Source organism: Colletotrichum fructicola (genome assembly GCF_000319635.2).
Source record: "Colletotrichum fructicola Nara gc5 chromosome Unknown KSG_Nara_v1_contig06, whole genome shotgun sequence".
In the NCBI taxonomy this organism is placed as follows: Eukaryota; Fungi; Ascomycota; class Sordariomycetes; order Glomerellales; family Glomerellaceae; genus Colletotrichum; species Colletotrichum fructicola.
In genome coordinates this window covers 1721230-1734798 of record NW_027094056.1, presented here as the reverse complement: position 1 = coordinate 1734798, position 13569 = coordinate 1721230, and the positions used below count along the sequence as shown (strand labels likewise).

Below are 13569 nucleotides of genomic sequence, written 5' to 3'. Positions count from 1 at the left end.
GTGTGGTGAGTTTATGTCCACCTCCCACATCGACTGGCACGATCTTTTCCAGCGCATCGCCTATCTACACCTCTGTCGCTTCGTCATGTGTTGCTATAATGACGCGCTTGCCTCGACAACTTTTCCGTGCTTATTATGAAGACTCTGCATATCCATTGTGACTCTGCTGCCTTCAGGCCGGCTGGCCTGGAGCTCGGTTGGGCAGGCTAGGGAAGTATGCCAGCTGGCACTAATGGGGTTCTCGCATCTAAGCGACCGTGAAGTGATGCGGTGTTTCTTTTGGCTAGGTGACTCGATTGGGCGTTGTGCATTTCAGCCGTCGCTTGAGACCCGCAGGGGGCGACACGCATTTGCCTGATCAAAATATTGAAGCCCAAGTTTGCATCGATTTTAACAAAGACCAACATTCTCGCTGAGTCAACCGACAAGATGAGTTCCAGACAGGGGTTCAGAAAGAAGCTCAAGCGGATCTTTCATAGTCACAAGGACGGCGAGATCTCAAGACGACCAAGTCATGCCGGGCCCAATGCACAGCAGCAATCAAGTGTGTCGGCAAACTCGGGATCTAGCTACGTAGCCATGAATGATCCGTCGGCAGAATTACGACCAGTTCCGGCCTCGGATACCGCGAGCCCGCCCCAAGAGCGGCCGCAAGAAGCTCCAGCACAAGAGCTGCTAGGTCCCCAAGAAAATGACAATTCTATCCGGCAGCTTTGGGCTGTGGCATACAAGAGCCTCCGAGACGAGAAGGATTCGCCTGTCCAAGCCTTCGAGGATCAAATCCGTCGCAACTTGAGTTCTGACATCGCTGAGACAATAGAATCGCACGCGAATACGAAAGACTGGATGAGCAAGGTTGTCCAAAACCAGATGGATCAAGTCAAACGAGACACCCTGAAGCTGAGATTTGGCAAATCTGAGGTGGAAGCCCAAGATGTGGTGAAGTCAGTCCTAGCCGTTGTAGATTGGAGCAAGGATTTTGTTACCAAGGCCTTGAGCGGAAACCCCACTGCTTCCATTGCTTGGGGTGGCGTGAGCCTTTTATTGCCGGTAGGTCAATGCCCTTCACACAATTCAACATCGGAGGACTGACGCGTTTTCGATGATCTGCCAGCTCTTTTTGAACCCACTCGAACAAGCCTCCTCACTAGCCAAGGGACTGGAGCACATTTCATCTCTTATAGTTCGCAGTTCTATGTGGGAGGACCTCTACGTGCGGCGTTACGAGCCTGCAACTTGGGACACACTACCAGAGTCGCATGCTGAGTACCGGCGCGCTTTGGAAATGCTGTATCGAGAGGTGCTCAGATTTCAGATTGTCTGTTATGGCTACTATAGCCACAAATCTGCCGCTCGTCTGGCTTTGGATAATGTGAGGCATCATGGCTGGGACGAGCTGCTTGAAAAGATCAAGTATCAGGAGACCGAATTCGACAAAATGAGTCATAATTGGCGAGACAAGGTGTACAACGAGGAATGGGAAAAAGCAGAGACACGGCATCAGGAAGCCATGGGTCAATGGCGAACAATTGGAACGGATGTTTCCGAGCTCAGGAAACAAGTTAAGGAAATCCAAAAAGATGAGAAGCGCAAGAATATGCTCGAGTGGCTTTGGGAGGGCGACATTTCCGTTCAGTATAGAGCTGCTCGCGAAAAATACAGTAAAGGGATCTGCGAGTGGCTGGTTCAAGAAGGTGAGGGTTTCAAGTTGTGGGAACGAGATCCCAAATCTTTCCTATGGCTTAATGGAAAAGGTATGTCACACGCTAATGTTCTATGATCCTCCTCCGCTGATAGCACATAGCCGGCTCTGGGAAATCAATTCTGAGCTCGTCTGTTATCAAATACTTGAAGGACCAGTACGAACAAAACCCGGAAACCGCGCTTGCATATTACTTCTTCAGCTTTGGCAATCTGGAGCAACAGAAAGTGTCCGCCATGCTCTCGTCGCTTGTGCGCCAATTGTGTGCCAGTCGCCCTGATACACCACAGCCGATCAAACGCTTCGAAGGTTACATGGAAAAAAGCGAGCGGCCAGACATAGAAGCCCTTGAAGCAGCACTCTTAGCTGCTGTTAGTGGGTTTTCAGCGGTATTCATTGTTGTAGACGCTCTCGATGAGTGCCCAACTGGCGAAGGGGAGCGTTCGAGGCTTTTGGACTGTCTCACCCGCATCATCACCGCAATGCCGGATAATCTCCATATCTTTTGCACAAGCCGAGCCGAGCCAGATATTCATGTGATGATGGAGGAGGTGTTGTCTCTGCCGGCAAAAGCCGCCATTGATCTCACGCAAAATCGCGTGGGCTTAGACAATGACCTGGAACTGTACATCGACACCGTCTTGGATGCGAAAAGAGACCCCTAACGTTGGTGGTCCCGCAAGGTGAAGGGAGAGGTCAAGAAGGAGCTGATCGCGAAAGCAGATGGAATGTAAGTCGAATTTCCAAAAAGTGACGTAGACTATGGCGGAACATTGTAGCTAACATCCGCTCTAGGTTCCAATATCTCATTTGCCAGTTCGAAATCCTCAAAGATGTGGACTCGGAAGCACTGGTAGCCCCGACACTACATCGCCTCCCTGACGGACTCGACGAGACATACAACAGGCTGCTCCGAGACCTAGGCCGCAGGTTTCAATCGCAAGTCCTGAGCTCGCTCAAATGGCTAGCGCTATCGAGAAGGCCCTTGCATCTCGACGAATTTGCCGAAATTTTCATCTTCCGTCCTGACACTGTTGCCAAGATCGACGCGACCGAGCGGCTATTTGACTCGGAAGCTGTTCTGCGACATTTCTCTAGCCTTTTGACTCCTGAGACGAAAGATGAATGGAACGATGAGGATCGGGAACGCCGAACCATCACATACGTCCGCCTCGCTCACTTCACAGTCAAGGAGTATCTAATGTCTGAACGCATCGAACAAAGCATTGCCAAGGAATTTTATATTACGAAAGCGGATGCTGACTTGCATATCGCGCATTGCTGCCTGGCTTATCACTTATACCAAAGTGCTGAGAGAACAAAACATGACGAGAACCTCCCTTTAAAGCGCTATGCAGTCCGAAACTGGGAACTGCATTCGGAATCAGTCCCGCGCAAGCTGTGGACGCCTGAGATCGTCCTCCTGGCGGAGCGCGCGCTCTACATGCGTAGTGTGAGCCTCAGGGAGATTTTATTTGAAGGACAATTAAGGAACCGATGGCACTCATATTGGGATCGAGTTTACAACTTGATGCAGCGGCCGTACTGCTACACCGCTGCGCTCGGCTACCTTGAGCTCACCAAATTGCTGCTTCGGAAGGGTCCACAGACCAGCAGATTCCTGATCCAGGAAGATCTCGGCTTAGCCCTCCGAGAGGCAGCGGAGGAGGGGCGTATTGAGATGGTCCGCTTTTTTCTCGACAAACGTGATGCCACCAATGAACGAAGTCAGAGCACCGGCGGGGCGCTGCAGGCTGCGGCGTACGAAGGTCATGAGGCGGGCATCAAACTCTTGCTGGACAGAGGAGCTGATATCGATGCGCACGATGACAGATTTGGATCAGCTCTGCAGGCCGCAGCAAAGGGCGCCAAACTAAAAGCATTGCGAAGGCTTTTGGACCGCGGGGCCGACGTAAGCAAGGCAGGATGTCCTGTGTCGTGTCTCATAGCGGCCTATAAGGACAAGGACGAAAAGCTTGTCATGGAGTGCACACAAGTTTTGGAGCTTCTTCTCAATAAGGGTGCTAATATCAACAGGAAGTGCACTAGGCACGGGAGTGCATTGAACCAGGCAATCAGAACATGGCTACGTGAGGGAACGCGTAGCTTTTTTGACTTTGCCGTGCAACACGGCGCTGACCTTGAGTTGAACGATGGGCGACATGGTTCCCCGCTCCAAGCGGCATGTGTCAACCCCAGTGAACTGGCTGGACAATTTGTTGATGAATCTCGAACCAAAAAAGTGGTTGAGGTCCTGCTGCGCCTAGGGGCCGACCCAAATGCCCAGGGAGGAGAGTGCGGTAACGCACTTCAAAAGGCGAGTTATCACCTTTTCGCTTTCTTTGGTGTGATTGAGCTTCTTCTAGAAAAAGGCGCGAAAATCAACCAGCAAGGAGGCCGTTATGGAACAGCATTACACGCAGCCTGTGCGATGCCGAACGCGGATTCCGTCAACACACTGCTTGCTGCAGGTGCTGACCTTCATGTACAAGCTGGGGAGCATGGAAGCGTCTTGCACGCGGCGATTGCCGAGGGATACGTTTTGGATCACAACATACGTATTGCGCAAAAGCTGCTCGACAGTGGCGCCAATGTCAACGCACACGGTGGCAAATTCGGAAGCGCTCTACAAGCCGCAGTTTCGTCAGAAGGTCGCTGGACTGACCCGCAAGCTGTAGAGAAATTGCTACTCAGCAGCGGCGCAGAAGTCAACGCGCAGGGAGGGATATACGACACAGCACTACAAGGCGCGTGCGTACGAGGCAAAATGAAATCGGTGGCCTTGCTACTTTCCCGCGGTGCTGAGGTAAACATCAAGGGAGGTAGGTATGAAACCGCGCTTCAGGCGGCGTGTGCGAACGAAGAACAATACTCGAAAGAGCATTGTGATCTAGCGCGCTTACTGATAGAACATGGTGCCGACGTCCACGTTCAGGGCGGGCATTTTGGGAGCGCATGGCATGCTGCAGCTGCGATACCCAAATGGGACAAACAGGCCCACGAAACGTTGGAACTGCTGCTTGACAATGGTGTTGATGTGAACGATTGCCGTAGTCTGCACGGCACTGCTCTGCAGGTTGCACTCGAGCACCTCAAGGATGACTCTGAATATACTGACGACACGATCCGCTTTTTCATCAAACATGGCGCTGATGTCAACCTGGGATCCGGTCCATATGGTTTTCCACTGCAGTCGGCATGTCTAGCGCCTACAAATAATCCAACTCGTCTTAACACCCGCAGCCTCGTTTACCTTCTCGAAAATTGCGACAACATCGATGTAAATATGACAGGCGGGCTATTTGGTACGGCGTTACAGGCAGCAGCGTACACAGGCAAGGGAAAGGCTGTTAAGTTGCTTCTTCAGAAGGGCGCGGATGTCAATATTCGCGGCGGAAAGTACAGGAGCGCGCTCAATGCGGCTGTGATCAAAGGATATTGGGGTGTTGTCGAGACACTATTGGATGCCGGAGCCGAGCCAGACTGCCATCGGCCCCCCGAACACAATGAGGAATGGCTCGATGGTGTTGGCAAGGAAGATGGACGTAGTGCTGTGGAGCGGTACTGGAAGGTTTGGGAGGAGCTCAAGATGGACGAGAATAGAACAGGAGAAGAATAGAATGCCAAGCGTGGCTTAGCTTGTACATATAAAAGCACAGAACACAAATTAATTGTTTCTGAGTACTTAGTGGGCAGCGTCGATACGGCTAGATTCATACCACCTGATTCTCGTCTTGCAAAACAGGAAGATAGATGCTAGGCGTCGGTTTATTGGACTCCAGGTGATTTTCACATAGAGCATCAAACAAGAACGCGGTACTGGAGACTAGAGGAGGTACTGTAGCACAAGAATAAGTTGCATAGAGAGTCTCGTCCATACATCACCTTTGCTTTTGGTAGGCTGCTGTCCTCCGGTTTTCTTCAGGAAGAACCTCTTCGGGACGGATGTACCTCTGATTTAACGAATCATGACACATCATTTAAACTCTCGCGGGCTTTCCTGCCGAAGAACTATCGAGAAAGCTTCTCGCAGACTTCTCACCACGTTCTTCATTCATGCCATCACGTCTGCCTTCTGCTACGGCTTCGCAAGCTCGCCCAAAGTTTTATACTACAACCAGCAACTCACCGTCCCGGCTCTCGAGTCAGACCTACCAAAATAGACGAGAAGACCAAAAAATAAAATAAAAAAATAACGTGGATCTTTGCTTTTTTGACCGGATAGCCAGTTTACACGTAACCAGAAACTGCCATCACGATGAGCATCGCCGCTACCCTCAAGCAGATCTTCGGCCCAGAGATCAGAGATAATAACCGCCTCAACACCGCTCATCTCGCAATCGCCACCCGAGGCTACCACATCCAGACAGAAATTCTTCACATACTGGAGCGATTCGGCATTTTCTCATCCGGCCCTCCCCGCCTTCAAGCCCATCAAGGTTTCCTGTTCGTAATCCAAATGGTACTTATGGCTATTTGTGGCGTTCCTGCGGCGTTCGGTCTCCTATTGCTCAGGTACACGGACCGGGAGTTGCCAATGGCTCCTTTTGTGAAGTACTTTGGACTTATGTTTCTGAGTATGATCGGGATGTTATGGGTTGGGGCATGTCTCAATAAGAGACGAGCACCAGATTACGACTGGGGGGAAAGGAAAGTGCATCAGGAATGATAGCTACTGTTTAGCTATACTCTGTTGAGGATGTCTAAAAGTACTGTAATTTCATGCTCCAGGAACCCTGCTTTAGCATTTGGTCATTTCCTCCATTGTATTCTCAAACTCTGTGTTCTCTCCCTCCTTCACCTTCGCTGTCTTGTGCCAGGCCATCCTCTTTATTGTTCAGGATATCCAGATTTGTCCCATGGTACAAGAGGAGACACAGCTGACCTTCGGTAGAGCTTGCTTGCGACCTGACTCTCCTGAGCTTGACACAGATATGCCTCCGGAGGCAGCCGAAGCCTGGATCTCTGTAACAGCAGGAATCCTTGCGCCGCGCATTAATGATCGACGCTCTGAACTGTTTGTCTGCTGATGTCTTACACTAATTTGCTAACCGAGAATGTCATGATCGCGCTGCGAGAACGCAGCCTGACGACAGCGGATTGGTATGGCTGGCTTGACGCAGTCTCGTGAATCGGGACTAAGAGCAAGTTTTTGCTTAGCCTGCGAACAATTCAATATGATGAAGGAAACCAAAAACTGACATATTGCCTATATGTCAAAGAGTTTTGCAATTTGGGCGGAGAGACCGTCCGGACAGCCAAAATCCTCATTCAGTCAGAAATACGTGGGACACAACGAAGGAAACCAGCCAGTGAGCTGGCGCCGCCGACAGTGAGCCCATAAGGCCGCTCGAAGAAGTCCGCGAGAATCTGTCTCCACCTGAGGACCCTCCGACAACGAAGTGAGAAAGTTACTCCATGGGAGCATATTTTGCCGAACAAAACATCCAACTTAGGGCAAACTTATAAGAGAAATCTCTCCGAGTTTCTTTTCTCATGGCATTGAAAACACTTCCCCATCACCCTCAGGATGGAGAGATACACTTGTCGCGAGTTGAAACAGATATGTCTGAGTCTCCCAATTCTTCGACGGGTACCTATTTAAGGTTGAGTCGACCGGAATTTGAAATCAATAATCTGCCAGTGCTATCGTCACTGAGAAGATCATGATCTGACGGGCGATGTCGACTTCGACAGATACAATAGAAGCTTCCGTACGATAATTGCGCTGAGCTGGACCTGGTTGACCTTCAGTGGATGTACTTATTGGCTTTCCCACAGAATACCTGAATAATGACACAACGACAGAGACGACCAGAAGTTTCAATCCTTACCATGCGGCTCCGGAGAGAATCGCTCTATCATGTGTCACGACATCTTTCATACCACAAGATTGTCCTACCGAAGCCGTCTTACTAGAACAGACAGTGTTTTTAAAGATTGACATTTTGCGGATAGCAAAAATATGTATGACATTGCTCAAGACGTATTTACCAGACTCACGTCGTCAGACATTGTCCTCACGACCAAGGATGGAAATTCGCAGCGATACCGTAACCTTCACGAACCATCCCTGACACTAACCGAATTGGTTATAAATACCTCCAATACCTGACTATTGAAACTTAACGCAGACAATACTATAGTAGTAGTTAACTGAACCCCTGAATGGAAAGACTCAGGTGGCTGTGTTTACAGCAGTTGGGATTGAACAGTTGCTGATGTCCCGTGCCGTTTCTGCCAGACTGGACACCGCAGCCTCAGCTGAGGCGACCCTCTTCTGGCGGTTGATTATTATTCTATTCATTCTAGAGCTACCCTACGAAGAACATTGACGGACACCAGCAAACAATCAGCGATTCCCACATGCTTCCGGTGCTCACTTCCACGACATGCGTTGGGTCACAGGAAGTTTAGCTCACAGGAAGGTTAGTAGACTAGAGAACCGAAAACTTGCACGAAAAACCCATTTGCGTCGAACCCTTCCAGTACACTCCTGGGACCATCGTATATACGGGAGTCAGTTTCCACAGGTAGTGGGAGCTATAGTGAATGACAATCCATTCGCCCTTATGAGTGTCTCAACATACGTCACAACCCGAGAGCTCCTTTCCGGAAGTAGCAATATATCTGGCCTCGTGATAGAAGTACTTGAATTCGAGAGTGACAGGTGAGCATCTGATAAGCAGCAGAATTGCGCGGCGACTTGCAACCTGAGTACCACCCACCAATGTACCATAGCCCGCATGACGATAGCGAATAGACCTCACTCTACTTCACCACTACTCGACACTGTCACACATGTCTCCCGTTCCCAAGTATTCAGATCCAACCAAACAGCCGAGAAAAGCGACGCATACTATCGAAATCCTATTGACGTCTCCTACGAATCTCCCATCTGGTCACGTTCAGCGTCAGCGTGAACTTAGAACGGGTAAGTACGTCTCCAGGGCTAAGAAAACCACCACATTTTGCTGGAGGCAAAGGGAGGGATGAATGACAAGACTGCGCTTATCAGCCAGAACATTTCGCCGCACCTCTGAGTCGAGCTTATATACCATAACTCAACACCACCTCCAGTCCAAGAGCCAGGGAAAGCCCACACAAATCACCTATAGAAAGGCACCATCAGTCACGTCCTAAAGCCAAACAAGGCAGCCAATGATGAACAAGGCAGCCAATGATACATAGCAATCTTCGGGGTTGAAGCTCGAGATACCATATATTCGTGCCCAACTACCTCAATCCAAACCACCTCCTGAAAAGAGTGCCTCGCCAAGCAAATCCTTACCTGCCTCTCCTAAATCGGCGCTACCCCTCTCTGATCTTAGTGTATCATGTCAGAATACGCATGTGAGTGCAAATATAGCAAGCTATCACGTTGACACCGCATCAGACAACGGACAATCATGGTATGTTAACATATAAGCGATGTCGCAGGTTCGGGCGTCACAGGCCAAGAATGAATGGATTCTCGTCGTGGAAAGTCCTCGTCGTTAGGGGGCCACGATACATATTTATTACCTTTCAGGGCGCGCACGACGTCACGTGTGCAAGTTACGTGATGACTTTGACAATTCAGATCTTTCCAAGACAGCTTCAACATGTGCAAAGCGTTTTGTTCATCTCATGTATTAAGTGTAAGTGTCATCAGCAGCGGACATGCCGCGATTAGGTAGGTATACATCATCATCCCGTGGTATCGAACGCCAGGTATTTTCCATCCAAGATCGTCATCCATCAGTACAAATACAGAGCCATCATCAAGCCCGGCTCATAGGGCATAGTTCTCAGTATGTAAGTAAATCTCCTCAAGCATATCGTCACCCCAGATCGCCGCCTGTAACCTGGCGACAGTGTTTGCGACACCAACTCTCATGGCCGGTGGCCCGCAGACAAAGACTGCTGTCCTTCTGCCGAGGATGCCTCTGCCATCAGCGCCACCAGTCGCCCACTCCTTGAGCATGTAGCCGAGATCGGGACGCCCGTATTCGACGCTCCAGCCGCCATCTATCTGATGCGGAATTGGGAAGGCAAAGCGCATCAGGTTCTTTTGGAACTCAGTCGGTGTTTCAGGGAAACCAAAGTCGAAGCCGGACGGCGGGCCGAAGGTGCTAGTGGGTCGGGTTTGGTTTTGGTTGGGAAGGTTCATGGTTCGGAGGTGGGCCAGCTCCGGTGGTCGAATCGGGGCTTCGGTCTCTTCCGGGTTGGGGTCGGGCACCTTCCGCGGTGATGGCGGCGCGTAGTTGAAGTGTGGCTGATCACCCTTCATGCTGACACGAGGGAAATGGAACTCGCCGTCTTCTCTCTTGGCATCTGGATCATGCTCTCCATCGTAATCGCGACCCTCAAGTCTGCGAAGCGACTCTTCTTGTGGAGAGAAGCGGTTTGATGGCGGAGGTCCAGGTGGTGGAGGGGGATATTGGTGAGGCTGGAGGTATTTCTGTTGAGGCAGGGCGGTAATCCTGTCCTCTTGCTCGTCGCGAAGCTCTTGCTCCCGTTGTGGGTCGCCTTGTGCGACGGACTGAATGAGCGCCGAGTTGCGCTTCGATGCGATGCCCGCGACAAACCCGTCAAGTTTGTCGTGGAACAGGTGGCTTAGAGCTCGAGGTGCACCACGGTCACCTGCATCTATCATCATGCCTCGGTTGCGCACCGCCGATGTGACAAAGAACTTGCAGGTGACACTTTCAGGAGGTGCGGCTTCACGACAGATCCGCAACTCCTCGCGGAACCAGTCCATTGCCTCGAGTCTCTTCAGAGCCCATACAACCACCACCTTTTTCGTGATCGCCTTGCCATCGCGCATTCGCTTGATGAGGTTCAGCAATTGAGACATCAATGCCGTGATGCCGCTGCCGCCCGCGATGAGAATGCAAGTGTCAAAGGCAGCGAGATCCCTTCGCATGCCTCCGTAAGGACCGTCCAGGAATGCTCGATATGTGTGGAAGGGGCCCTTTTCGATGGCTGTGTCGAGGACCTTTCGGGTGAAACCACCATAGGGCTTGAAGACCAGCATGCAGTCGCGGTACTGCTCGCCGTATTCGGAGGGGAAGTCATCGCTGCATAGCGAAGCGATGGTGAAGGGGTGGTTATCGAAGAATGAGATGCCCGGCATGCGCAGGTAGACGTACTGGCCAGGCTTCCACCGCATTTGGGTGGGAATGGTGATCTTGATCGCGTTCTCAGCAAGGAGAGTGATGGCAGCTTCGTCACCCACCATGAAACTCAGCCTCCATGGCTTGGTCCAGTTCAGGTTGAAGAGGCGCAGGAAGTAGCAGAACGCCCAAATGGCAATGGTTGCCCAGAGGTAGTCCCACGAGGCAAGGAAGTTCTTGGTGTGCCAGAACAAAAGCCCAACGTACACCATACCCACGGGTACGTGAAGCATGACGAAAACTTCGTAGGCCATGCGTCGAATGAAGGGAAGGGATGCAACGCATAGCCAAACCAGAGGAACCAGGCACGCAATACCCGTGCCGTAGATGACACCGCTACCGCCGGCGAACAGCCGCGAGAAGACCTCCATACCGCCATCATCCCACACCGGTTGGATGTAGAACGGGACGGTGTGCACCAGCGAAAGAAACAGGCAGAGATATCCGGCCCAGCGGTGGAAGACATTGAGGCGCTCAGGTCCAATGCCAATGAGCATCGACATGATGTTGGCTTTCATGCTCGTCACGACGATCCAAGGAGTCAGGGCCACGGCGATCATGCCGGCACGAATGGCGACGGGAGGTGAGCCGAATTGGATACTTTGCCAGTAGAGTGGCTGTTGGAGGAAACAGTAGAGTGTCACAAAGGCCAGAGCAATGAAGCCGCAGGTCAAGACGGCGAGCGAGGAAAAGGTGAATCGGTGGCTGCCCCATACGAAGTCGGGAATGGGTCGGTAGAAGACCCAGCGGAACAGGGCCAGGGTATCGTTGACGAATCCGACGGAGGAGAAGTGAGCCTTTGGCTTGAACTGCTTCTCCCCAAGACCTTCTCCTTCGGGGAAGAAGTGCTGTGTCTGTCCGGTTCTCAATGCGTGGGCGTATTCGGGATCGGTACTGTAAAGGTCGGCATAGTGCTGCTCCACCTCCTGTTTGTAGATGGCTTGGCGGATCTTGTCTTGCCAGAAGTGCCAGAACCGCATGAATAGGACTGTGCCCATGAGGGCCAGCGCAAAGTAGGTCCACCCCAATCCATACTTTCCAGACTTGATCCAAGGGTCTACCGTGAGGGCCTCAATGAGACCGGGTGGGCTGTCGGGTGTGAGTGTGATTGCGATGCGCTTGACGAGTCGTGTCGCCTCATCCGTGGCGGCGTTAGCCACGCTGCGAAAATGGGAAGCCATTGCAGCGAAGCGACGACGCTTGAACGAAGCAACGGGAGGGCGGCTAAGCGCAGAACACGGAGGTTCTCGTCGACATGCGGCGCGGGTGATTCGATGCTACTCTAAGGATTTCGGGGCGAGTTGGAGAGGTCGTCGAGTAGTGGCTGTCTTAGAGTTGTTCCAAGCCGCGATGGTTCTAATCCATGTGCCGTGTGTGTTCAGGTGACGTTGGGGCTGCTGCTGACCGAGGAATGCCAGATCCCTCCGAGTAGAAGCAAGGAACAGAGAGGCGACAGAGACGACGAAACGAGGGACGGGGCAAAAACGCGGGAAAGAGGAACCGATCCGCAAGTTCGGGAGCCCACAGGGGATATATGGATGTGAGATCGGAGGCGCTCCGAGGTGGAGAGTCCCTAGTGGCTTGATACTGACGGAGGGCGGCGTGATGAGGGCAGTTGTCGACAGGACTGTCACGTTGGTGACTGGCAGGCCTCGAAGCGCAACTAATCAGAGTGTGGTGGCATCTGTGGTGTATACGATGGATGATAAGGCGGCGAAATTGCCATGTGGAGGGGTCGAGAGGATGCGGCCTGGGTGTGGTCGTTCAATCAACGGCCAGAAGAGGGTTCGATGGCTTCGTTGGCTCCGGTGGTGAAATGTGAATGGTACCGGGCCCAGCGGCTGACCGTACTTTAATATTGGCTGGTCGCGATTGTGGTCGTTCCCCGCCGCTGGATGTCACACAATGCAGGCCGGACGTGGGCGCTAGAAGGGTGGATGCGATGCAGGTGAACAGACTGCAAGCTGCAAGCTCTTGGCTAGGTGTGCGTCGAGGTACGATGGTACGGCCGTCTGCTCGGCAGAGGGAGACTATTGAAGATGTGGACCGGGGTACGACTGCGGGAGGGCGTTGGTTCTTGCGCCATAGGTGTGATCAGCCGAAGATAAGATTTCCGTGGTAGCAATCGCTGACGGCGGCTGGCTCTGGCCCTCGTCACTGGCAGTCGGTCTTCTGCGAGGACGTCGTATGCCGGTTGGTCTCCATTAGGCAGCCGAATAGCCAACTGGAAGCGGGGAAACCGCTGACGACTTTTGTGTATCCGGAGTTGGTGATCGGGGCAACGTCGAACAATGGCAGTGACTTGTACGTGGTCGTTCGTGGCTCAACGGTGCTGACGACAGCAGTGGTCCTCTCCTTTCCTCGACGCTAGTTTGTCGCTTCAGTCACGCGAGGACATGACACGAACTGTCGGTTCCCTCTTCCATCCTTCTGGGCCAGTGGCCAGTGGGAAAACGTGGGCGTCGTGGAGGACACCTCTCTCGCAGAGGGAGCGGCCCATCAAGCAGACCGCTAATGGAGACATCGGAACGGAATTGACCAACAGCGGGCAGTGGACAGCACCGTACTGCGAGGCGAGGCCCTGCAGAAGATGCGCGACCCAGCACACATGGTGGACGGCCGCATATTGCAAAAGGCCGATTTTCTTGGATGGCGGTCGAATGACGGCGGACGAAGGCTTTGTGACGGGCAATGTGGACAATGTGCAGT

At 52.2% G+C, this 13569-nt stretch overlaps 2 protein-coding genes across 2 annotated transcripts; one reads left to right on the top strand and one right to left on the bottom strand.

Moving 5' to 3' along the window:
• Positions 1–429: 429 nt before the first annotated feature.
• CGGC5_v010776 (putative ankyrin repeat protein) lies at positions 430–5321 on the top strand (the record flags this gene model as incomplete). Its single annotated transcript, XM_032021680.1, has 5 exons — positions 430–1050; positions 1115–1754; positions 1805–2073; positions 2386–2432; positions 2498–5321. 5 exons carry the CDS (start codon positions 430–432, stop codon positions 5319–5321), a joined length of 4401 nt encoding a protein of 1466 aa, XP_031892461.1.
• Positions 5322–9476: 4155 nt separating this feature from the next.
• Positions 9477–12041, bottom strand: FRE7-2 (Ferric/cupric reductase transmembrane component 7; the record flags this gene model as incomplete). The annotated part of the gene is made up of 1 exon (XM_032021692.1): positions 9477–12041. One exon carries the CDS (start codon positions 12039–12041, stop codon positions 9477–9479), a length of 2565 nt encoding a protein of 854 aa, XP_031892766.1.
• Positions 12042–13569: the final 1528 nt, after the last annotated feature.